General features: G+C 35.4%; 1 protein-coding gene across 1 annotated transcript in view; it reads right to left on the bottom strand.

Annotated features, from left to right (window-relative positions):
• The window catches only part of LRRK2 (leucine rich repeat kinase 2), a gene marked incomplete at both ends in the record, with an annotated part of 61,395 nt that overhangs the window by 19,215 nt on the left and 15,402 nt on the right, over positions 1 to 26,778 (bottom strand). Inside the window, 25 exons of the mRNA XM_079536224.1 lie at positions 13 to 214; positions 2,189 to 2,407; positions 3,516 to 3,643; positions 4,419 to 4,648; positions 5,161 to 5,342; positions 5,744 to 5,930; positions 6,968 to 7,061; positions 8,039 to 8,187; positions 9,402 to 9,652; positions 10,148 to 10,368; positions 10,805 to 10,874; positions 11,261 to 11,382; positions 13,040 to 13,228; positions 13,444 to 13,699; positions 15,262 to 15,432; positions 15,518 to 15,646; positions 16,957 to 17,096; positions 17,402 to 17,546; positions 18,792 to 18,922; positions 20,536 to 20,660; positions 21,640 to 21,769; positions 23,671 to 23,777; positions 24,369 to 24,448; positions 25,041 to 25,165; positions 26,326 to 26,445. Coding sequence (XP_079392350.1) covers positions 13 to 214; positions 2,189 to 2,407; positions 3,516 to 3,643; positions 4,419 to 4,648; positions 5,161 to 5,342; positions 5,744 to 5,930; positions 6,968 to 7,061; positions 8,039 to 8,187; positions 9,402 to 9,652; positions 10,148 to 10,368; positions 10,805 to 10,874; positions 11,261 to 11,382; positions 13,040 to 13,228; positions 13,444 to 13,699; positions 15,262 to 15,432; positions 15,518 to 15,646; positions 16,957 to 17,096; positions 17,402 to 17,546; positions 18,792 to 18,922; positions 20,536 to 20,660; positions 21,640 to 21,769; positions 23,671 to 23,777; positions 24,369 to 24,448; positions 25,041 to 25,165; positions 26,326 to 26,445 — 3,903 coding nt within the window. The remainder of the gene's footprint in view (positions 1 to 12; positions 215 to 2,188; positions 2,408 to 3,515; positions 3,644 to 4,418; positions 4,649 to 5,160; positions 5,343 to 5,743; positions 5,931 to 6,967; positions 7,062 to 8,038; positions 8,188 to 9,401; positions 9,653 to 10,147; positions 10,369 to 10,804; positions 10,875 to 11,260; positions 11,383 to 13,039; positions 13,229 to 13,443; positions 13,700 to 15,261; positions 15,433 to 15,517; positions 15,647 to 16,956; positions 17,097 to 17,401; positions 17,547 to 18,791; positions 18,923 to 20,535; positions 20,661 to 21,639; positions 21,770 to 23,670; positions 23,778 to 24,368; positions 24,449 to 25,040; positions 25,166 to 26,325; positions 26,446 to 26,778) is intronic.

Raw genomic sequence — 26,778 nt, 5'->3', positions numbered from 1 at the left:
ATCGTATTTTACCTGACTCGTTCAGAAAGTGAATTGCATGAGGGAGTTCATTTTCATCCAGCTGTAACTTGTTTTCTTGTACCATTTCTAGTAATCGTTTCTGATCAATCACAGGAAATTCAACCGGGACATTTTTTCTTTCCAGCAAAATTCTCTTCTCCAGCTCCAGATAGCTGTCAGGAATCAGCTGACCAACCACTGGCTGATCTCTTATCTGTACAATTAGGAATAATAATATAAAATGTACTTATTTATTCACATAAAGTGTAAACAATATTGCAACTCAGATGCAAGCTATGGATATTAGCCTAACCGTAGCAGCAGCAAGGAATAAGAACACCTTGACTAATTAATATGGCTTCTGAAAAATAGATGGGACTAATTCTTTGAGAAGTAATGTATGCATGTCTTTCTGGAAAAGAAAAAGCATAGAAGAAAATACTGCTCTATTACATGCATTTAGGAAAATAAAAAAATCTAGCATGACATCTAAGAGATACTAAGAGAAGCTTTGATTTGAAGTAAAAGGACAACATTTGCTGTATGAACAGATAATGCCATGCATCTCATGTTAACAGAGGACAACAGATAAACAAAATAATTTTGAAAATCACAGTCTTTGTAATCTGCAATGTCTCCAGAAAAGTGAGGGGGAAAAGGGTAGTCGCTTAAGTAAGAGTGTCCACAGTCAACTGATGGTGATGGCCAGCGGAAAACAGAAGAGAATAAATCTAGCAAGATGAGCAACACAGCCAAGGATTTTGTTCCTGTTTCCTGTAGTCTGAGTTCCTTCCTGGACACATGCTTTGACCTTTGGTATTAGCTAGCCATTAGTCAGGTTTTTTATTCTCCAGAGGTGCTGAATAAGTTGTTTTCTGGGGGGAAATGGGAAACAATTGTCTTAACATTTCCCAATTGGCTTCTTAGTCTGCCAAAGAAGCTAAATACCAATGCATTGTGGCATTTCTGTGTCAGAAATGTAATTACTTTCTTGTGGAAGTTCAAAGACTCAAAGCATTCGAGGGCCATGTTTAGTGCTTAATTCAGTGCTTAATTCATAGGCAGGTACCTTGTAACTCCTTTCACAAAGTGTCTACATTATTTATGGAAAACATCTCCTTTCTTTTAGACTACTTTACTTTCATATGGAAGCTTAAACATCAGTTTAAACCACAGCCAGAATGCATGTGTGTGTTACAGAAATGATTTTTACTGCACTGGTTAATTACCCCTTGAACAGTGGAATGAAGATGGGCAGTTTAAGGATGTGGCTCAGCTGATGGTTCCTCAGAGAGGAAAATGAGGAGTGTCCACACTTCCCCTCCTTTGTAACACAACAGTGTGAGGCTAGCCATAAAAAGAGAATTTGCTCATTAAAATCATCAGAGCAATAATTTAGAAGTAATCTGGGTTCTGCTGTGATTTATGAAGTTCTGCCTGTGACTTTCGAAGTGCAAGACATCAGTTTCTCTCTTGAACATTTAATGAAACTGCATATATGATCAATATTGCATAAGCAGAAAAATGAAAACACCCACATTCTTTCTGTTATAGACTGGATCCTGTCTTTCTACCAGCTCTGTGCTTGGACTGCAACAAGTGCCTGGACTAGGCAACAAGTGGGTGGGTGGCAGGGATGACTTTAGAGACAACAGAACTACGAGCAGACTTGCCAGTTTAGGAGGATCACTCAAACCAGGAGGCCTTTTCCTGCTTTCATTTACTTTTCTCCTCCTAAGAACTCCATCACATAGTGTAATATCAAATCAGTAAATAAAGAATTAGTTGGCTTTCAGAAATCACAGAATCTTCTGTCCTGATCCCCTGAAAACTTGGAATATTTATTATTGCAATTAGATATTGCTAACCAACAAAAATGGGTAGTTTTTGATTAGATTTATTCACAAGAAGAAGATGGACAATTTTAAATTAAATATTCTATTTTCTGTCTTAGTGTTTGAGAAAGAAACTTAGCTGAGATCTTTGTTAAATAGATTTCTTGGTAGAAAAATAAATAAAGTAAAAACTGGGAATTTTCCATCATGATTTTGCTGTGTCTGCATTTTATACAAGGCAAGGTTACCACACCAAAAAATGTATTTAATTATGTGTTTAATGAATGCCTTAAAATATATGTACTTAACTAGAACTAGGATGTTTTCAATGTTACAAACAGTATGCAGCTTACTTTGAAATGAAGACTCTCCTTTATTATGATTTTCCGAAGTCTCATAATGGAATCTGATTCTTCTCTAGCATTCACAAAGTGAGAATCCTGGATTGCTGGGAAGCCTCGCTTATTCAACAGCTCTCTAGTAATTTTACTCATGCAGTCCTTATGTTGCTTTTCATCAGAAACATCTAAGTGGGTGCCAACAAGAATGACGGGGGATGTTGAAGCTCGTGCCTGTAGCAATACCCATACAGTCCATTAACTCAATGTATATGCATGTAAACATTGAACAATTTGGTCAAAATAATCAATACAGTGATAAAAGAAACGATTTCTTCCTTTTTCTTTTTAAATATATCTCTTCTAAGTTTGAGCAGTGGGTAAATCTAAATCTGAAATACTACTTTATGCCTTTATTCAAAATACATGTAAACTTCAAAACCAGAAATCTACAGAATAAACTTTTTAAAGGAAGTGGTTTAGATCTGGATTTCATTCTTGGTAGATTAATAGTATTGGCAGTAACACGGGCAATTACATTTTTCATTAGAAGAGACTAATACAGTGGAAAAGCACAGGGTACTATGCCAGCTGTCAGAGGAACAGTGCAACAACAAAACACCATCAAGCACTGCACAGCAAGGAACAACACATCAGAAGTGCTCTTCATCAGTACTTATCTGACTGTACCACTGCTCAAGGTGAAAAGAACGAAAAAGGTAAGCTTAACAAACAGGACCCATATACAAAATCCTGATTTTTTTGCCCAGCTTTGGCTAACTATCAGACTGAAAGCAAAAGACAATTAATGTTCACTATGGGATGATTCCACCAAAAGCAAAAGAAAAACCTCGTACAGCAAAAGAAAAATACACAGGCAGATTGTAAGATCAATTTCCCTACTATAGTCCTGGGATCATTCCTTTTAACAACAGGATGCTAAGCATAAACTTAACAACATGATTTCAAATAACCGTCTAGTCAGTTTTACACGAATGAAATTCCATTTTTCCCAGAAGTTACAACAGTGTAGAAGAAAAAGCATGCTTAACTCGTTATCCTTTTAATACAATCCCTTTTTTATATTTATCACTCAATCCAAAATACTGCCAGAACACACAAACTGTTCTGCACATCACTCTGCCATCTCAAGTACAAAATGGTGTCAGTCTTTCACATCCAATTCATAATACATTTCAGCACTTGCTTCATCTTACTAGTTCTATTTACTGAAGAGCTTCTTTGCTATTCTCCTCTCTAAATGTATTTGTGGTTAATCTGCACTCATTAGCAGCTCCCCATAATGTGGCACTCCATTCTGTACATATCTATGGCTTAATACCTTGATGTTAAAAAGCCATGGCTTCATAGCATCCACCTCTGCTTGTCCTTTGCTGAGATCATAAACAGCAAGATACAAAGCTCTTTGGGTCATGAAGTGAGGGTGGGTACTGTAGAACTCCTCTTGTCCTAATGATAAAAAAATCCCACTGTTTAGAACCTCATTCACTGAGCATCTGCAGATCATAAAAAGTAGTATAACACTTGCTCTCAGATCACGACTTCATAAATGAAATAAATGCTTGCATAAAATAATCAAAACTGATAGGAAACCTGCAATAACTACGAATTTTAGGTAGGTATTCTGTGGTATCTCGTTGGCTGAAATGCAGTGTTGAAATATGTAAGCTGGTTTTCAATCAAGAAGCATAAGGTTCAACAGCTGGATACACATTCTTGCTGCATTCCATGCTTCTTTCAAAAACCCAGTACTAAATTTCTAATCACCAAAATATAAACTGCTTTCTTCCTTGCTCCTTCCCTTCTTTTTCCCTTTCCTTTCTTGTTATTTAACCAACTTCAAAATAAGAGCCTTATTCACAGGCTCAGCAACTGAAATCACAAGGTGTCACAACTGAAGCTAGCCATTTAACATGCATGCATATGCACTGTGATATAGGCTGTATTAAGCTGCCCACAGACCAATGTTTAAGAAAAACTTTTCTAAAGGTTGAAACACCCCTACATCTTAGAAGCGCTTTTAGAATCCCCCAGACTTAGAAAGGTTTACCAAAACCCCTATTAGGGAATTAGCAGAACTCCCTCATGAATATGTGGTCACCTGATTCTTGATGCAAATTTGCATAATTTTACTGTCTACAATTTGAAATTTCACTTTAAGAATAAGCAATGCATTCATGTGTTAAAGAAGTCAATAATAAAGGATAATAAGCTCTCAACATACCTCCAAAATCCCAGACATTTAATATAAGCTCTTTTTTCATTTTGCCTTTCCCTTGAATGATCCAGTCTTTTACATCAATGCCTACTGTAGCTTTTGGACAGCCCAGCTCAGTTCGTTTGCATTTCATTAGCTGTTGTAACAGTGTAGTTTTTCCACTACCAGTGTTTCCAACAATCATTAGCTTCATTCTGTTATAAGGTACAGCCTTCTTCAGTCGTTGTTGAAGAAATCTAGCATGAAAGAAGTTGGCAGAACTCACAGAAATGTGTAATAAAGAAAAACAGCAACAGACCTTGAGACCAAGCAAAAATCAAAACACGTACAATTTCCTTCAAATTTTCAGCATCGATTTGGTGCTATTGGATTCTAATCTTTATTCTGATTTCAAAGTTAAAGCTTAATCCATTAAGTGAAGTCTTTTTTGCTTTTGTTGTTAACTAAAAATGTACTCTATGCAGTGCACTTGGGAAACCAAGGAATGCAAGAAATAACCTGTAAACACCATCTACTACTTGGTTTATAGAATTGTGAAATTAAAAAAGCAATGAAGCCATGTTTTCAAAATGACTATAATCAGTTTTGTGTATGTGTGTGTGTGTGTGTGCGTGCAGAGTAGCAGCTGTAATGGAAATCATATGACGAACCAGCACTTCTCTTCAAATGAATATGTTGCTCTCTTACTGCTCACCACATACCCCAAGAAAACAAAACAAGAATATTAGAGAGCTATAGGGAAACAAACCTGATGATATCTCTGGCTTTGCATCCCACATGTTTGAAGTCCAAATTAAGATGGAGTCCTTCCAAAGGAAGATCCCAGATTTTGGACAGCCTTCCCATTTCATCCGGAAAGAATCTCAAATCAGGATTATGACTTACATCCAGAGAAGTCAAGTTTTCTAGGAAGCCAATCTGAGGAGGTATCTAAATAAAAGAACATTTAATAGACACCTAAATGTTAAAAAACAATATATTTTTGTATGAGCATGACTACTATAAACATTTAACAAAACTGGGTATTTTTACAGCTGTAGTTTAGTTCTTGTGGTTTTATTTTTAAAATAAACAGACCAAATGCTCCTCACTAATATACAAAGAACTTCATAATTAATCCATTATGAAAACTGATTATATCACACATTCCAGAAAGAAAGCTTAATAGAATATAGGGACTTTCCTGCACAGGAAAAATTATTCCCAGTAACACACCATTTCACTACTAGAACATTCAGTGATGTGAGGTGGTGACAGGAAAATTGTATGAACATTGACAATCGAAACTGAAAAGTGAGTTGATTTTCTCTAGGTAGAATTTTACTCTTTACCTCCTTTAACTTGTTGTTGGACAGGTGTAGCTTTTCTAGCCTAGACCATGCACATGCCTTTTCACTCAAGTCCAAGACTCCTATTTGATTATGATTAAATAACAGCTCCCTTAAGTTCAGTGATTTCCAGTGCACCGGCCCAGGCAGGCTTATGATCTTGTTTTGGCTTAAATCTACTGATCGCAAACTGAAAACATGAAAATACAGAAGAGAAAAGTTAGTGAACAAAATAAATCCAACTGAGATCAATTGGAACTGTACTGGTTTTCAATAAACGAATGGATTAGATATCAGAACAGACAGTTTTCTGTCAGGAATGTAGATGGGAAGATGGGAATTACTACTGTGAGCAGAAGTAATTAAGATGATATTATAAGCAGGTCTTCACTACCTTGGGAAAAAATAACAAGAAAATGCATGTTAAAAATACAGTGTAATATGTTCTCATTGTGTTTGCTACTGATGTCATGAAAAAAATATTCACTTATATTTTGTACATATTTCAGATAGCAAATTACAGTCAATGTAAGGAAGCACACATTGAGATAACAGCAGGGCTCTTTCCTCTTCCTGTGATTACTGACTGCTCCCCCACCAGCACTCACATCCACACAATCTACCAGGCACCTGACTTGACATCTCCTCCAGTGCTACTCCCACCATCTCGTTCTGGTGACCATAGAAAAAGCTTAAGTCCTGATTTTCACATGAGTAATGTTCTGAAAGTACAGCATAACAAATGTCACATGCATCATTATCACAGTTCCATACAGAGGAAGTGTCATTCTTTGAGAAAAAATATCTTGTGATATTTGGGAAGTGAAAAAAATAATTTCAGTGGACACGTGCAAAAATCTGAAGCTGCAGAACTTCTTGAAAGGGAAAAATTGCCAGTATTTTTAAATTAATTTCTTAATTAAATCAATTCTGGTTTTCTTAGAACAATGGTCTGCTTCAACAGTCAAGTAACATATAAAACATAAACATAACTATTTGAAGCTATTTGAGTCTAAACATAACTATTTGAGTCTAAACATAACTATTTGAATCTGAGGAATTATACTTCCCAAAATAATGAAGAAAATGGACTCATTTGGCTTCAGTTAAAAGATACTACTCAGCAATTAAACTTGGACAGGGAATTTTCTAAAAATCAGGGAAATATGCTGAATTTTCTTCATCAAGAACTGGATATTAACCTCAATAAGTAAAAGAACAACTTACTGTGGTAGAAGAAGAATTGTTTCTGGAACATTAATAAAGCAATTTTGGGATAATTTTAAGGTTGTTATGCTAGATGACAAGTCAGGTATTATCTCTAGAACAGAAAAAGAAGTTAGTACCATTATTTTTCAGAACTATTTAAAGTATTTTTCATATTGTAGTTTTCTAAAATCACAGACAGATTAAAAGGTCAGGCAATCATCTTCTATACATAGGTCCTTATATAAACTGCCTAAGACAGAAACTGAAACGTATTTTAAAGCTCCTTTACTGAATTTCCCAAATTAGAAAAGCATATAACAGAGTTCATATACTTGCTTTTATCACATTACATCCTTTTATATTCCATCTCATATTGGCCTTAAATACTAAAATGATCGTTATTTACACATTCCTATAATTCACAAAATAACTTCGAAACCTTTGCAGAAAGTATTCTAAGCCATGAAATACATTTGAGACTGAATTAAGTTGCTTAAACAGAAGAGTCTAATGAAGGCGAGCTTCTCTGTGGTACCTGAGCTATCTGCACATGCCTTGATGACACAACACACCTGCTATGGAAGACCTGCTTTTTCAGAATCAGAAGCTGTAGGCCAAGTGCCATACTTCAGTGCATCTCAAATGACACCTATGTTTAGGCAAGTGAATCAATCATCCTACATTATTCAGAAAGCTATGCTGAATATAGTGTAGTTATACTTGATGTATATCTCAGTACATTATTAGACCTGTATTAGTAATAGATTTTCAAGCTAACCTTGAGCAATTTCCTCTGCTTGGAACCTTCCCCAGCAGTATGCAACATCTCAGCTACACTCAACCATTTTTACAGCTTACACTACAAATATAAGAACAAGATCAGTTCCATCCATCAAGCTTCAAGCATAGTGCTTCCAGCAGCGAACAAAAGCTGAAGCAGTATAGACAAGGACAAGCATATGTGCTATTCTCCTTCAAGTGTACATTTTGCATACATGCTGTTCTCCTTCACTCTTCTCCCAAGATTCCAAATGCTGGTGAGTAGGAATTAAGTGAATGGTTTCCAGAAGGTGGGTCATAGATACTTACCAAGAGCATTCATCCTGGCATTGAACAGCTCCAGCTTTGCACAGCCCTTTAACACATTCTCAGCAAGGGATGAAATATTGTTCTTACTGATATTTAAAATTTTCAGCTCTTTCAAGGACATGGGTGAAGATAGGCATGAAATTTTGTTTCTGGTATAAGAAGAAAAATGCATGTTTTATTCAGAAACTATTAGCTAAAAAAAGTGAAAGTATATTAATGTGACATTCTTACACAGGTAAACCAAAAAACACATTTATCTAAATAAAGACTGACTAGTCAGTGAAAATACTGGTGCTTGTGGTAGCGCAGAAAAACAAGATTGATATTCAGATTGTTTAATTACTGTGAAGAACGTATGTCTGAGTGTACTATAAGGTGTCATTTCCTGATTATGTACTGTAGTTCAATCCCACACAAAGAGAACTATTGCACTTGTGTGCAGCTCTGTTTACTAAAGAAGTACATTTTCAGGATTATAACCACAGAATGACTGTCAATCTAAAAAAATTTATATACTCCAAACAGGGGACACAATTTAGGATTGGCATATGATGTTAGAAGCAAAACACCAGAGACAAAGATACTGAAAATACATTGACAAAAGAATCATGCAGCAATGTGCTGCAAGCAATGCTGCTAATACAGATCATAATAATGCTTATGAAGAAATGCAACTGGATTTTAAATTTCAAACAGTACTTTTGTGAATTTGATTCACATATTATATACCACTTGGTTTAGTTAAGTACCTTGTTTTTTTTCTCCATGAATTTCTGTGCAAGACATATGACATCCTTACAGTGAAATTATAGTTGCATTTGAGACAACCTCTACATTGTACAGAACTAACAACTTCATCAGTTGCATGAATTCCCAAGAGATATGAATTAATTCACTCACTAACAAATATGATAAAAAGTGCTGGTAATAAAAAAAACCCACAACATATTTTCTTTGCTTCTGTCATTTAAAACATATTCATAACACCAATCAGACTTCCAAAAGCCTTTGGTTAATACGAAATACAGTGGATGCTGTATTCTGCATAAAGCAAATCTAGCTAAATGTAGATGACATGGACAATCTTGGGGATGAGCAGAGTGGCAGTAGAAAAATGCTGAACTACATCATTTTTAGTACAAAAATGTAAAGTTATTAGATTCAACCAAGACTCACAGATGTTCTAATGTACTTTGTCATACAACACAGAACTGAAAGGATTTATACACTCAGAAAGTAACATCATTGTTTCACTGCTGATTAAACGATCCTTTCCATACTACAGCAGAGACCATTCTGGATAACAAAAATATTATCTCTGCTGTCTGCTATGCTATAGTCCATTTATGAATGCTACTCTCACCCTTCCAGCAATAGCTGTTCAAGGTTTTCAGCAACATTTGCAAGAAACTCAGGAATGCCCATCAGCTGATTGTATGAAAGATTCAGTTGCTTTAGGGTTGGACATCTGAGATGTGGATCCAAAGCAAAGGAAGGTCCAATATCATTTCGAGAGATATCAAGATATGCAATACAGTTCATTTTCAGCAAGTAAGTAGGAAAAAAAGTAAATCGGTTGCTGTGCAAATCCAAATAAGTCAAGCATTTCAAGTTCTGAAAGTAAAAAAGAGATGTTTAAAAAAATGAAATGAAAACACGAATTTATAGGTTTTAAACTGATTTACGCTTTACACAGTTTATTACTTGACATTTGTCTGACTAGGAGAAATAGCAGAAAATATCAATAATACTAATGTAACCAGTAGTATTTATATTAAGGAGCAAAATATAAGCATTATTTAAAATCATTTAGCTCAGTTTCATAAAATTTAACAATCATCAACTGCCTGCAGGTCTCAGTTTCATTTGTTCTGTTACTCAGTGCAACATCCTAAAGCTGTTCTCTGATGTAAACACTTTAAAACAGTCCCATGAAAATGTTTCCATTTCCAGCTGCACTTAAATCCTGAATGAAAGCAAGAAATGTATGAAGCATGCCAAAATATACACCCATGCTCAAGAGTGGTATTGTTTTGAGGAGGTAGTTAAAGACAAACTATTTACCGTAACTAATCTTAATTTGTATTACATAAAATTATGCAACACTACCTCACACAGCTGTTCCGGAATGTTTGTAAGAGCATTTTGGTGGAGCTCCAGTTTATCAAGATGTTCCAAGTGACTCGTTAAGCTGCTGTTCTGGCTGATGGCATCAATGCTCTCCAGCTCATTTGATGAAAGATCTAGTGATTTAATACATTCTTTCTCTGAGATCAATGAGGAAAGACTGTCTGAAGGTCTTAAATGCAGTGAGCTTTTTGAGATTCCTTCTATAAAGACAAAGACATGGGAAAAATAGCATGATTTCACTTAATACAAAACTAAAATTCAGATGAATCAGACTAGGATCTAAATACACAGTAGACAGAGAATGTTTGTATACTAGTCAAGCCCAAATCCATAAAGATTTTTGAGGAGACAGAAATTTAAGAGACAGCAGGGAAGAGACAAAGGCTTAGGCACTGCACAACAGGGATAGTTTTTGAAAACTAAGGGCACTCACGAAATTACACTGTCTGTACAATTCTACTTCATTATTTGAGAAGTCCAGGAAAAGATTTTGCACTATGTAGGCACTATTTGTACTCTATGATAGCATTAAATACGTACCCTCCTTTTCGTAAACAAATATATAATCTAACTATGCTTGTGAAAGCATTAAAGATTAAACAGCCCTATATGTGCTAAATTGTATAGTTTACTTACTGGGAGGTTCATCTGAAAGCAATAATTTTCTTCTTTGTTTCACTAATGGCTCATAATCTGAGCCAGGTCCCTGGAAAATTCCAAAACAGAATGAAAACAAACAATAGGTATAGAAGTATGCAGATACATAAAACGATTTGAATTCAGGAAATTTCTTTTAATGTTTCTTTTAATCAGAACTTTCAGGTGGAAAACATAGAGACTGAGCTTTTTAACACTAAAAATAACAAGTCACAGATTTATAAAACTTACTGATTCATGCACTATGAAACAACAGTAGATGTTAGAGTGCAAAGAATATAGTGCATTTTTAACAACCTAACATGATTTTCACTGGGGTGGGGCAATAGGGTGAAGAACAGAACCTTTCCTTACACTTGATTATTAACAGTTTTACACCGGGCAAGATAGATGCTTTTTCAGAAGAAACCTGGAATGAATACAAACGTGGCTTACCACAGAGTAGGAATGTCGTGGTAAAGTAGGAGAACCTCTTTGAAAAGCAAGTTCTCTACAATGTAAATCAGCAACTGCAATGGAATTGGACTTCTTTTTTCTAAAAAGTGAACCTTCACTTCCTAGGACAAAGAAATAACGCAGGAAGATAGGTAAATAAGATGTACTCAAATCTGAGGCTCAGAATTCAACTGTATCAACAGATACATGCTGACAAAGGAGAGACATATTTCAAAAGATCAATAACAGCAGGAACTCACTGGTTAACTGTGTGTGCAACCAGCCTAGAATATTAACATGTTTTAGAGCACAGGGGCCATGCCTACCTGACATACTCAGAATACAAACTGCAGCTTTTTACACTGGTGATTTATCACTTAAAATTTCCAGCAAGTTTACATTTTTATACATTTTGTAACACATCTTCGTGCTACTGCAGTGTCAATATCTTTTTAATATGGAAAAGGTCTGTATTTAAATTGACGCTTTTGCACTTCCATATTTACTGAGAATGAAACACCAAATAGCTCTTTGGCATCTTTTGGTAATGATTTGGGGTCATCTGTGTTCCTCCTCTCAAGGGTAGTTTTTTAACTCCTAAAAGCCCTGTTGTTGGCAAAACCTGTATTCTTTGTTTATCATAGTTTACGTAAGACTTCAAAACTTTCTGTGTGGAAATAATGCCACACACGCTATCAGTAACATCTGCCTGTGATACACAGTCCTACAGAAATGAAAAATGGTGCTGAATGATGTCAAGGAAAAGAACAGAAGAGAATAAAAAAAATCCTTAAGATTCTCTGATCACAAAATTCAAATTCTTCATCTGCAATGACTTTAACACTTCTAAAACATGACAGTGTCTTCTGAATCAGTAAAAGACTTTTATAAGGCTCCTTACTGTTGTTATTAAGTAATACGGATAGAAATGCTGTCTTTTCTAAGTCAAAGGCACATCATGTTCTTGACATGGCTATCAAGAACAACGTTGGACTGATCATAGGTCTGTCATTTACACTTTCTGATCAGCTGGATACCTCTGGGATAGGACTTATTCCACCTCATTTAATTGTTAACAATATAATTCTTTATACTGAACTTAGTTGTGCTCTTTTCATTTATAGACAAGCCAGGGAACAGAGCATTTCTGAATCAGTTACCTGACTTCATGGTGAGACAAAATGTGCTCCTGAAGCACTTGTTGCCTCTGCCATTGTCTATAGAGGAAGCATATAAGAATTGCTCAGAAACAGACATCAAAACAGCTGATGTAAGCTGACCTCAGAAGCAGGCATTAGCTAAAAATGGCTGGATGAATCCCATCCTTTCTACAAGAAAGCAACTGAATGTATTCCAGTTCAGAAAGACCTGATTTTGAATGGATAATTGAAAAAATACTTTAAAACACTACTTTTGCAGGCAAAGCATATACTTATTGACCATAAACTATTTTCCAGAGATACCACAAGCAAAATTTTAGATGGAAGTATGTGTATGTGTATGTGTATATACACATATATATATATATATTATACATACATATATATATATATTATATATATATATATACATATACATATATATACATATATATTCCATGAGAAGTGTTTTGTGTTTTATACCAAATACAAACAAACAACTGACAAATAATTTTTTTTAATTATATTTTCCTCAGCTGGTAGTCTTACAATTGCCTAAATAATTTGAAGGGATTCATACTTACGGCCTCACTTCAGTATATTAGACTTGGACAATTCAAAAACAAACAAACACAATTACCTTCACTATCAATATCATCACTTGAAGGAAAAACAGTGTCCACTAATGGGTCAGAAATGAAATTCCAATCGTAGTTTTTATCCACTCCATCTTCAGAGAAGTTTAAATCAGAACAAGTTCCTGATCTATCCTCAGAAACATTCTTCATCTGGTATTTAAGCACCATTCTTGCTAGTGCAGAGCCTGCATCTGTATGTATCAGAAACCAAGAAGGTAACACTTTCTCTGAAAAATGCATATAGCTCAAAAAATAACAGAAATACTTGATTTATTTTCATGATTTTGCAGACTTTCTGCAACCAGCTAAGCACTATAGAGTCTCAACCAAAGGTCTTGATCTAAAGTAATTAATATTAGCAAGAGATATTAACACATGTACTGTAGTAAATTCTGTGTACACTCACTTTGTTTTCTTGGTGGAGTAAGCTTATCTGGGAACAAAGGAATGAGCCAGGAAGGCTCAAGTCTCCCAATACCAAATCCTCCAAGACATATACTGCTGTTGGCGACATCAAGACTAAGCTTCTTTAAGAGCAAGCTGATGATTTGGCTATCTCCTCTCTTTATACTGATGGTTAAAGCACTCCGAACATCCTGCTCTCGGACACCATTGGCTAACAGCAATTCCACCAGTTTAGGATTATTTCCCTTTTCACAAACCTAAAGCAAGAAAACAATTAACAAGTTTATGTGAGGGACTCAGGCAACAACTGAGTTTGCAGTAAGAGACATTCTCAAATTTAGATTCATTCTGTTTTTAGGACTGGGCTCCCTTTTCAATTACACAATTCCCTGCACCTCAGGGCTTAGTGAATTGCACTTAAGCACCAACTCCCATTTTCATGAAGTCTTAACCGAAATACAGCAAATGCCTGAGCTCTCATTGCAATTTCTGCCATAAGCTCACAGAATTTTCAGGCAAAAATTAATAATGATTTACATTGTTTTGTTATTGAATGTAGCTTAATGAAAAAAAAACCAAAACACTCTTAGTGTCAGCAGGATATCAGATGAAAGGGCAACAATGCTAGACTTGCCTAGAGCTAGGGACTCAAGCCTACTGGCTTCAGCTCAGCTCCTTTCAGTCACTCAGCCTGCATTGCTACACGGAGCAGTGTTGATTATGAATGTTACAAATATTTTTAGAATTAATGCCAGTTACTTCAGTATTTTCCATTGTGGCTGACCAACACTAATTTGCCTGCTTCAGACTCCATGGATGGATGGTCTGCTGAAAATCCATCTGTGCTGGATGACAACCCAGACAGCTCTGCTGGCAGAAGGCTTCAAAGGAACACTTCCTGATTTACTTCAGGTAGTACTTGGTTTGACACTAAAGCACAACATACAGTTTCTCCAAATTTTTTTTTAAAGACAGTCACAATTAGCAGGGAATACTTATATGCAGATGGGAACAGCCAATGCTAAGGCCAATAGTTAAGACACCAGTGTGTTTCAGCTAGTTCAGGTTCTGTATGTGAACCCTGGATAAAGCACTTTGCAGCTAGTGTGTGTGCAGTCATTCTAAGATACTACATTACTGTAGCTATGTTGATAGAAAGCCTTTAAATCAGCAAAAGAACTGATGACTGTAATGATCTATAAGTACAACACAAAGTAAGAAATCACCATCAGGCATTTTAGAAAAAATCTTCACTGCAGATCTAGCGGAGTGGAACTTTACTGTGGCACACTGAAACCAATTTATGCATAGTGTGGGCTGCTGGGCTGTCTGCATTTTGGCTTCAGAGTGCTTAGAATGAGCTGAATTTGGAAGATAAGGTCATGAACTGGGCTCTAATGGGCTTGATACCATTGATGCATAATCAGTTCAGAAAAAAACACCTGGGAGTTTGAAAAGCTTGAACTTGTCTCAGCTGAAGTCTTCTTCCTCAAAAATACTCCAAAGCTAAGTCAGTACTTGCGTGAACGTCAGTTTGCATGTGAGCGGGGTGAAGAAGCAGAAAGCATGACTTTAAAGTGAACTTGCACCAGAACTGAGCTAGCAGTGTGGACATGTTCGAGGTGACAGTAAACATGAGCCTTAGAGAAGTGAAAAGTGTTTGAGTATCAAACCAGGTGTGGTCACCAGGAATAGCAACAGCTGTCAACACCTAGGTCACAGTCAGACTGCCTTAGAGAGTGCCACTGTATATATAGAGAAAGGAACCCAAAAGCAGAAATTTTAAAGCAATGAATGTACATATATTTTCACATATTACCTGATAGATCAAAGAGCTTGTCTTTGTCTTCTTGTTAATATCAGCTCCCAGTAGAAGTAAACATTCAGCCATAATACTGTTGTATTCAACACATGCTTTTTCAAGCATCATATTTTTTAAATCATCATTTTCAGCTATCTTGGCAAAGCATTTACAACACAGGCTTTGAAACTGAATGGGAACACAATCAAAGTTAGGGCAAGAAAAGCACCAACATTTTTCAAGATGTGGAGCAATCAAAAGAGAAGACACATACCTGTCGATCTCGCTGGTTAGTGAAGCACATAGACATTTGGTAGAAGATTACTGTGTCAAATGATTCATTTATCAGCAGCTTGGCAAAACAAGGTGAAAAACCAAGAATTGACAAGATTGCATGAAATCCCTATGAGCACAATTAAAAGACTGTAAGTATACTGTTTAAAATGTGTAATTTTCAAACAAAATTAAATTGTGACCTAAAGATACAGACTTTATTTTTTATGTTATGCAGTTAAACATGCAATAACTCATAAACTGAGAGAAGGCAGAAAGACCTGGTGTTTCTGTGTTTTTAGAGCTGTAGTGTCACTCTTGCTTAGCTGACCCACTTGAGCAGATATTAACTGACATTTTGAAAAGCCCAATTATGCACAGCAATATCTGACAACATCCTGCCTGACACATGTACTCGTGATTTCCTGAAAATTGTATAGAGGAAACAATCTGCTTTCAAAAAGATGCATCACGTATCCTAATGTGTCACTCCAGAATCCTTGACTTTGAAAAAAACACATAGAAAAATTGAAAAAATGTAGCTAGAAATTAAAAAGAAAGACAAGATTATAGACAAGGTTGATTCTGTACGTAAAGTTCACCTAGGAGGATGAAGTGGGTAAACAACAAACTCTAACTCAAACCTCATTGAAAATAAATGACTTTATTTAACTTTCTTATTTACCCACATTATTTTGATGTCTCTCTATACTGCTTCCTAAGCAAAACTTAGAAGCTGTGGGGGAAAAAAAAAAAAAAAAGAAGTAAAAAAAAGGGGGCTGCACTTGTGATATTTCCAGATTGATCTGAAACAGAAGTGTAGAGACTTTTGTAAGCTCATCTCATAGGGAAATTTCATTCCATCAGTAAAATTAAGCTGGCAACAAACAGGGAAAGTTTCCAAGGTAGAGGAAACAGAACTTTCACACAAGGGGACTGAATGTGTATTCTCAGGACAGAATAAGGAGAATTCTGTTTCCATATTCAGAAGTAAATCCAAAATCTGTCACTCTGACTTAGAATTCTGGTAATATCCTTTTTTATTCAAAATTCTTAAACTAAGCTTATTGACAGTGACAAGGCTGTGAACCAAAATGCGTTTATTGCTTTTCAAAAAAGAGTGATGAATACAATAATGGTGGTTACTCTACTAAATGACTATTGATCAACAAATGATGGATAGTGACTGAAAAATTTGTTCTAGTTTGCCAGATAAACACCCAAACTTAAGCTTATATGTTCTGGAATTAATATGTGCCTCCACAAAACCCATCTCTATGACAATCATATTGACTTAAAGGCTTACACTAATCTAATAATTGCAGTAAAATAAAAAAGAACTAAACAAATAATTTTGCCTCAACTGTACAACTACATCAAAATAATTTTATAAAGTGTTGTTTTTTTTTTTTAATCTTTGTAGGTAGAAATAACACATACATGCATCTGGATTTCAGTGACCTCTTTAAATCGTCGCAGAGTAGAAACCAGAACAGTTGCCAGGACATGCATAGTTGCAATACACAAACTCTTTCTTGTAATCAAAAAGAGCAGAAGACTCAAACCCAAACTCTGTATGTCTTTAAGAAAAAAGAAAAATTAATAAAGTTGATTGTTCAGACATTCTGAGTGGAATAAACCTGTGGCCTCAGTAGAGTATCATTGTTAATATTCTAGACAGTTATTTGCATTACCTATTACAGGGATAAGCATTACAAGGGTGGCTGAACCTGGAGACTATACAGTGCTGCTGCCTTTTCCTGCCACATAACACCTACTTCATATCCAGTACTAAATGGTGTAATAATCAGGTAAAAGACTGTATGGTTCATCAGACCCCTCCTACAACATCATTCACATTCAACTAACAAAATATCTTCCATACCTTGTTCATCTGGATACATCTGCAGGGTGTGAAGCACAGTGTCAGTGGCTCCTTGCTGTGTTAAAATTTCTAAAGCACCAGTGCACTCAGCTACAGAAGTAAGTAGTTTTAATCCACACCTCTGAATGCTAGGATTTCCAATAAACTAACAGAGAAATGAATAGAAATTCAAATCAACAGTCTGCTTTGCTACAATAGCAATAGAAGAGTTGCTAGTGATTATTGTTCTTAAAGTATGCAAAATTACTACTGATATGACAATAAATAACATGAATTACAATTACAAATTGTTTGAATTTAATTTTCTTTTCAATTACTTTTTCAGCTCCTTATTATAACCTCCATAGATTTCTACCAGAGATTGGGATGTTTTTTTCCTCAGTTTCATTACAACCACTCACACGTTGGCAGGAAAAGGAAAGTGGAAAAATGTACTTTATTTATGGTTAAACTGGAACAAAAATGGGGTTCTGTGAAAACAAGGGACAAGTGACAAATATGAACCTTTTATATAGTTACAAAAAGAAGTTATGAAGCAATGTAGGTATTGCAATATAGGTATCACAATTTGAAGTTTTGTTTTCCATTATAAAGCAATTCAATGGTTTATCTGTGATTATTTATCACAATTTTTCCTCACTCTTAGATGGAGAAAACCTAGATAAAGCCTAGGTCTGAAAGTGTGTGTGGATGTCACAGTGACTTGCAATGTTGTAAAACTATTTCAGTGAGCTCATGCCCATCTCCTTCCTTATTCCTTCTCTACTATTTCATAAAAATACAAAAATTTCTAGCCCTTCTGCTTGATAATGTAGTAACCAAAATCACAAACCAGCAGGGTAAAAAAAAGCAGGTAAGATGGTCACAAAGCACTGAAAACTAAAACAGTCTGAAGTAAAAATTTAATTCCTTTTAACTCCTGTTTCCTATTATCTTCAGGTCAAGAAATGTCAGGAGAAAATTATGGAATTGAACAGTGCAAAGAATGGATATAATTGAGAATCACTGCTCGGTTAAAAGTAAAGGAGTATGCATCAACAGTTGCCATATTAAAGAGCCTCTCATTTCTGTGTGTAGTTGAGGCAAAGATATGAGAACACCTTTTGTGTATAAAGTAGTCCATTAATAAAATCACAAACTGCCCACTTGAAAAAAAACAAAACAGCAATGTTTTTATAAATACAAATTAGAATTAGTGTATAAAGAAGATGATCTAATGTACTCTAAAACAAAAAGTAAGAAAAAGAACTCCCAATGATAAACGAAACGGAAGGCTGGGACTCATTTGATAAAATCAATAGTAAAATGACTGTGGAACTAAAACTAAATGATTCATCACTGCACATGCAAAACAGGGATAAAATTCATTAGGATGAAGCTTTAACTATACCCTGTTCAATGCACCAAGCACCAACGAATGAGTTCCCTCCAGCAGACATTGGCTTTTAATGACTTTTACTGTAAGTGTGAAAGCAGCATCTCCCATATTTCTGGAAGAACTGTTCTGATCGTTCTTTATATCTGAAACAACAGAAAGTAGGCTTCATCAGATGAACAGATTTAATATTCTCCCCAATATTAACCAATATTACTAACCCAGTACTACAACTAAACTGAAACAAACAGCCTAAATGACTCAGCAGGTATATTTTTTATTTTTTATGATGTTTTCAGAACATTGTATTCACAGAAACAGGAGCCTCTCTGGATTTACACTGTAGTATTGATTACACCGTTGTTTGAAATGACAGTTTCACCATATGTTTGTTCAGCACTTACTGTGAAAATGTAAAATCATGCCAAAGAATTTTGCCCAGGGTACACTGCAATACGTTACTACTTCCTTGAGCTACATGATTTCTTCTCCTGATTACTTCAGAACGCCTCTTCCTTCTTGGAAGGAGACATGATAAAGAAGCCACAAACTAATCATGTTTTTTCACTTGGCAGCACATCTGAGGGCAATTTTTACCCACAGATGACATCAGTGGGATGTGAAAGCAAATTAAAGAACACAGAATGGTCTATGAGATTTACTTTTCTTGTAGCCATCAGTACTTGGAGTAAAATGGCAGTACAGAAAGTCCTGAGATTTCCTTTAAAAGTCACTTCAGCATTCATATTCATTCCGATTACCCCCAAATGACTTTTAACACTCCAATTAATGTGCAAATGCCAATGCCCACTTTGTACTCTCTGTGTTTCGTTACACTTTAGGGTGGTCTCACTTGAAGGATTCTCACAAAAAAATACCCTGGCCTACATGATAGAATAGATGTGCAAGGTCTTAATCCTCCTGTTTACAGAAAAAGTTTGGCAGTACTAGGATTACAACTCAATGAATAGAAAGAAACTGAAAACCTGTAATCAATCTGCAGGTTAATGGAGTTGCTAGTTTCAAAATTATTGGCTTTGCAAATATTCAACTAAAACTGCTGAAAGATAACTGCATAACACTGTTTGGGAAAAAAAAAATCAGTACCACATGTCTACACTCACACCTAACATCGGGGGAAAAACTGGGATACAGAACAGTAAACAGTATAGATGGGTTAAAAATTTCCCCAAACTCTATTAAAGGTAAAGAACGACACATTTTTCCATTTGTAGATTGTCCTTAAAGAGTTTTTTGGGGGGAGAGAAAGGAATTCAATTCATTCTCATCAATTTATTTTTTTCTTTGCTGTTAAAAATGGTGTATAGTAGTATATTTCATGTTTCTGAATCACTGTCTTGGTGTCAGAGATCCAATTTTGCTGTTCCTCTCAAGATATACTACCAAAAAACCCTATGTTGATATCATTATCACTGCTTGCTCTCACTAAAAGATTGTCTTCGATGAGAGTATTCAACCAAAGCAATGACTCCACATTCATTCCCTTCATTCTTTACAGCAGAGCTAAACCATCACTGATGAAATCAAAGGGATATCAGCAGTGATAATTTTGGCCTGTTGCTTTCTATGATTTTATCTTGAAAAATAAAGATTTAGAGCTGCTCTGTTAAACATGCAACTTTGGTGGTTTTTTGGTAAAGGCTGTCACATAAGATGAGAAAGATTAAAACCCAGCTATCTAATTACTTTGTCCAATGTGGTGTATGATGCCACACTGATTATGTTTTAGACAACTTACCAGGCATCATAAAGTGTAAAAGGACTCGAAGTGCTTCCAGTTGTACAGAGAGTGATTTCTCATGTTTTCTCATGGCTTTTACAACTTCAGATGCAGCTACTGTCATTATATCCAAATGAGGGAAACTGAAAATGTTATTTTTAACATGAATAAGAATACTGCATTTCTAAGTTGTACATACATTTGCTTCTTTCTCTTAACTGTTAATCACTGTGTGATATTCCTTTTGAACACTGTATGTTTTAGCTGCATAATAAATATGTTATTTTCACGCCATTACATGAATGCAGAGTATGTAATTAATTCAGTTTGAGACAACTGAGAGGTAATTTTCAATTCAGTCCAGAATATTGATACACAGAGAGTATAGTACTTCATTCAGGGTGAATGGTGGATTTACATATTTCACTTGGATTCTATGTGAGAAGATACATCTTCCCTAACTTACTGCTCTCCAGTTGCCACAAAATACTGATGATTTGCCAGATATGTGCAGAATAAACAGAAAAATATCAATCATTTAGGCTCAAATTTTGAAGAAAAAAAACCTTTGTGGCCAAAAGCCTATAATTCACTTCTAAGGTAATTTTTCTTCCTTTACTTTACAAAGCATTTTATTCCTACAAGCGTGATTATGGAAGTTTTGAAATTTTCTTCCTTATAAAATCAAATTATTTGTAAAAAGCTCTATGAATATATATCGAGTCTGTCATTTTTTCACTGACAGCTTAGCATATATATAGGTATTGGAGAAGGCTGGAAAAACTTGGCAAGACACTTGGAATGGAATCACGTTTCCACCCTACACTGATATTTCTGAGTCAGAGGTTTGTTTTGCACTCATGTTCTAGAGCATTTGCAAAAGCCAATACAAAAGAAACATTATCACAATTTTTTTATTAAATGGAGTTAATATTATGGAAACGTTCTTAGCTATCAAGTGAATTTAGTGTGGTTAACAAGAGAGGCTGGATGTGATTCAGTGTCAGCCTAGTCAATTCTAACATATAGGAAACAGGCGATAAATGTAATCAATTACAGCAGTGCATCTGTTTGGAGCAGACCTTCACTTTGGAAGTGCCGTGTTATTTCTCAGTACATTACCTTCCTTCAAAAACGTGATTCAGAATTCTGCAGGCGCTTTCAGCCACTTCGGGAGCATGTGGGTGTTTCCTCATTATCTCCAGAACATTCATGTGTATTCCTTTGGCCAAAAGTGTCTTCCTAATATTTACTACAACACAAAACAGCAAGCTTCACATAAGCAAGTATCTCACTCTCTCTCTGTAGAGATCTCAAAAACAACAGAACTCCTAACTTTTTTCCTTTTTGATTTTCTTCTTCAAAATCATACATGCTATAGAACTGTCAGTCAAAATAGGAAACGATTCAAGCTGAAGCCAAATTCAATTTGCATATCTTAATCAAAAACATTAGAAGCCCTGAGGTGACTAATCAGTTTAAATACATCTGCTATCTTTACTTGCATAACGTTAACTTAAAGAAGGAGAATATATTGCTTTACTTTTATTTACTTTTTACTTTTATTTCTAAGATGTTTATTCTTAAAGAATTTTTTCTCTGAACTGTACTCTGTGATCCAGCAGGAAATCTAGAAGAAAAACTTCCAAAAAAGCTTCTAACTTTCAAGGTAAGACTTAAAAAATGAAATATTAACCCACTCCAATTACTTTTTTAACACATCATTTATTATCCAAATACCTAAGCACAAGCTGTAGCTATAACTGTAGCCACTACAGATGGGAATATTATAAAAACTTTCCTTATTATCATGGCAATTATCACCAATTCTTGTCATTCCCAGATCCACGCATCCATTTCAGATGGCTAGTTAATGCAACATTACATTGTATCATAGGGTTTTACTACGCTTCTTTATGTCTATCTTTTCTGGTGCAAACACCTTAATTTGGGGTGGGGAAAAGGAAAGGAAAAAAAAAGACAACATGAAAACTGGCTGTGGATTTCTAATTGGAAACAGGAACCAGAGGTCTACTTTTAAGTAACCCATTATGAAAGTACCTGAACTAATACATAACAGTATGTTACATTTATGAGATTTCTCCCTGTAGATATATACTTTTGTAACAAATAACAAAAACTCTTACTGTTATATTGATATTTTGGGTGGCTCAGAAACCCAGCGATAAAACAATGCTTTCTCACCTAAAGAATGCAATTAACTGTTAATGTTTATCTTCCTATCTAGTCAGTGGTTATCAATGTGCAGTCTACAAACCACTTGAGGTCCATAACCATGTCAATGGATTCTGGGAAAGGTATCTAACAAAAGAAGGCCAACTGTCAGTAGGCTTAAATATTCTACCCAGAGGTCCACATCTCCACTGAAAAATTTTGAGGGGGTCTGCAAATTGAAAAAAGTTAGGAAACCAAGTTAGGGGACATAATCAGGATTGAAACAATCTTGAAAACTGTTATGTATATGCTTAGGTTTCTACACATGATGCGATTCCCTGCAGTCAACAGGACTGCTCAAATCCCCTGTATTAAGCAAGAAAATAGAATTTGTCAGTAATTCTTGCTGGTGTGAGTTTCAACAAGTACTGCTCTTGGTGAAATTCAAACACGATAGAGACTTAAACAAGCATATAAAGAGGTGAGCCTCTCCATATCTTCTGCAATGGCAACACAATTGCTGCTTGGGGTGGCACAGAACTCCCCAGTGCAGATAACCCACCCAAAGAAAAAAGACAGAGCTTTTTGGTCATTTACTGAGACTTGATAGCTCATTTCAAATCCCCAAGTGTTCATGGTGAACACGTGTAAAGCAGCATGAGATCTACGTTTTTTTTCCCCCTTCAGGCCTCTCTTTCCTACTGATACAATGCCAAGAATTAAAGAGACCTCTTCCACATAGACTCCTCAATATTAGCTAAGAGCAACTTTTCCAAAACAAGAAATAAATTCCCTACTGAACACAACAAGAAGTTACACAAAAACACAAAATAATATTCTAATCAATTTGAACACTGTATTCAAACAATAGCACACTTTAAACACTCTTCAGTACTATAATAATAATGTAATTATTATTAAAATAAAAGTAATACTTTCATGTGGAATTAGGAAGTAAAGATAGTTAAATTCTCTTACCATTCTGTTGCGACAAAATTGCCAAGGTACTAGCTGCTGCCTGAAACACTTCTTTGGAAGAGGAGTGCATCAGCATGGACAGCATCACCGCTCTATCTATGGGGAACCTTTCACAGAGAAATAAATCAACATACATTGACCATATTACAGCAGTTACTTCCAAGCGATTTCAGGTGCAAAAAGTAGTGAAAAAACAGGCTAATCAAATTTGGAATGATTGATATTAGCAGAAACTCTGAGAAAAAGTATAAGTTAAATGAAAGTTTGTCTTATGCATGCCTAGATTCTCCCTGATGAGCAGCACTCTCCCTACCATGCCCTTTCATCTAACTTGTGGGAGAACACACACTGCTTTTCCATACTCACATCCTAATCTTCTCTATTTTTCCCACTCCTACATTTTTAATACTCCCTATTTTTGTTGCACTGAAGAAGTTTCTTGTGAACTGTACAAATCAGTTCTATTAGACTGTGTTCTGATCCTTTATTAAAACACTAGCAATTTGGCCTGAGTAGAGGTTATCATACTTTATGATAAATAAATTTTCCATGTTGATTGCCATGCATTTTGTCATGCATTATAAAACAAGTAGGAAAAATAAAAATAATTAGAAACATGAGACATAATTAGAAACATTTAGACAACATTAGAAACATTTATTCATAAAAGAAATAAAATTAAAGGTATTAACACTGACTGATTATCTCCATCTCCAATCTTCTCATGAAGACTGCGTTGATATAGAAACAGATTTTTCAAAGCCCAGCATGCAGCCTCCTAAATAAAACAAGATGAGACAAAAAGATTAAAGAGATACATCTTAAGAATAACAAAATAAAACCTAAAAATCTCCAAATAGGTGGAGTGTTTTTCATTCTACGCCTACAGCAGGGGTGCTGGAAGTAGATGATCCCATACCATTCTATGATTCTGTGAAAAGATACAAGTGGCTTTATGTGGAAACACAATGAAGTACTGACTGGCACATTCCTTGCCAGTTGGCGTAGGCCGGAGTTACAAGCACGTGCCACACTCTCATTATTTGATTTTTATTTTGAGATTCATTTTAGACCAGCATTAAGTCTTCTTTCGATGGGTCTGTGTTTTGCTGCCAACAAGTTTTTGTATGACCAAGGTTCCAGGTGGTAATTCTTAACCATCTAACTGCATTTGATCCAAAGACTGAATGAAACTGGTTCAGGTGAACAAAGGAAAGAATGGCAAAAACAGAAAGATTTTTTCCTATAAGCTGATCCGGTCTCTGAGGCCTTGTTTGTTTGAGGACATAGGGGAGATAATTTTGTTCCTAAACATTTCATTTAATGAGTAATGCAGTCTTTCCACAGCCTTGCTGTTCAGAAGTTCTCACCAGTACATCTGTATTTTTCCGGTGCAGTTCTAATGCTCTGTAACATGCTTCCAACCAGCATAATTTTTCTTCCTCCTCCTCTTCTTTTCTTTCCTCTAAGTCTCGGTTTAAGAATATTGTTTCAGCTTGAAATACAAAATATTTGCAATCAGTTCTTAATGTAAAGACAAAACATTTACGTCTTAACCTTCCTGTAGTCATAGAGCTACTCACATTATCTATGTGGGAAAGTCAGGTGGAGGATTAATGTTTCCTAGGGAAGGGGAAGTCTTTTGACACAAGTTCCGTGACAGAATTGAAAAATATCTAATTGAAAAAGGGCTATAATGGGAATCAAACATTTTCTTACATAGTACTTCAGTGTATCTGTAAGTAGGTAATTACATATCAGTCAAGGCTGAGGTTCTGAAAAGACCTGCACATACATGCTATGCTATATTATGTATTTACATACAGAACAACACACACATAATGTAACTGTGGTTCATCTGCACGTAACCACCTATCACAGAGCCATCTTCACTCTGAAGAGTGAAACCATTTAAAAACACAAATTGAAGTTGCTCAGAGAAAAATTTGGTCCCACAAAGTGCAAATTAATGTAAAATAAATCATCTTATGCCTGTGATTTTCAGCATTTAAGAAAAAAATGTATCAATGCTGACTATATTATTTGAAGCTTACTGGAGTGTGTGATGATTTCTCACATTTCCTTTTTGAGGACTGCTACACAGCATTTCTAGTGACTTCTGTATATCTCGAAGAGTAAGAGGATCAGCTTTTTGCCACTGGCTGACTAACTTCTGTTTAAAAATAGCAACTGAGGTGTACTCAAGGAAAAGGTTAAGCATTTTAATTGATTTCAGAACTCAAGTACAAGCTCTGATCTAGTGCTGCAGTCAACTGGCACAATGTGAGCACTGCTGTACGTGGCAAACATGGCATCAAATTAGCATTGTTGTTTCCAGAACTTTTTTATTAAGGAGGAATTATCCAACATTTCCCTATGAAAACAAGTAGGTTGCCCTGTTAGGATCTCTCAGCATGACTTTCCAGCTCTGAACATTCAGCAATATGGCATGAACACAAGAATGTCATACTATCATATTAACAAAACAAACCTTAACTAAGCATGCAGAAAATCAAAGCTACCTTATTTGAGGCTTTCACATTAAAGAAATGGAACTAAGAACAACAGGAAATTAAATATTAAATATTAAAACACTGATCTCCCAATTTCCTAATTAAGTAACATATTGATGTATTTAGAAATGAATTTACTCACTGAGAAGAGCTAAACAACTGAGAGCTGCAGCCTGTAACTTTGCATTTTCAGAATACGTTTTCACAGCCTTCACAATGACTTCTGGAACCTTATGTAACACAAGGATATTGAAAAAGTTTCCTGAAAATAGATTAAGATATTAAGTGAACATAAACACATACCTAGTTTTACACACATTTAGCATGAATTTCTCAACACCTAATGCAAAAACTGTGTGTAGCAAACATTTGATTTATTTTTAGGGGTATTCACATAACATTATTTTATATGAGGAAAGAACAAGAGAAAGAAAAAGACAAGTGGAATCCAAGTTCTTTGCGATGTTTTTTGTTTTTTTTTTAATAAAAAGAATGAGGTTTAATGCAAAATGAAATATATGCTGTCAGCAAAATAAGAAGGATACAGTCTGTGTATCATTTGCAGACTTCCTGCCAGGAAGCAAAAGCAATAGTG

The sequence above is a fragment of the Tetrao urogallus genome (genome assembly GCF_951394365.1).
Source record: "Tetrao urogallus genome assembly, chromosome: 1".
Taxonomy (NCBI): Eukaryota; Metazoa; Chordata; class Aves; order Galliformes; family Phasianidae; genus Tetrao; species Tetrao urogallus.
This window is presented reverse-complemented; position numbering and strand designations above follow the sequence as displayed.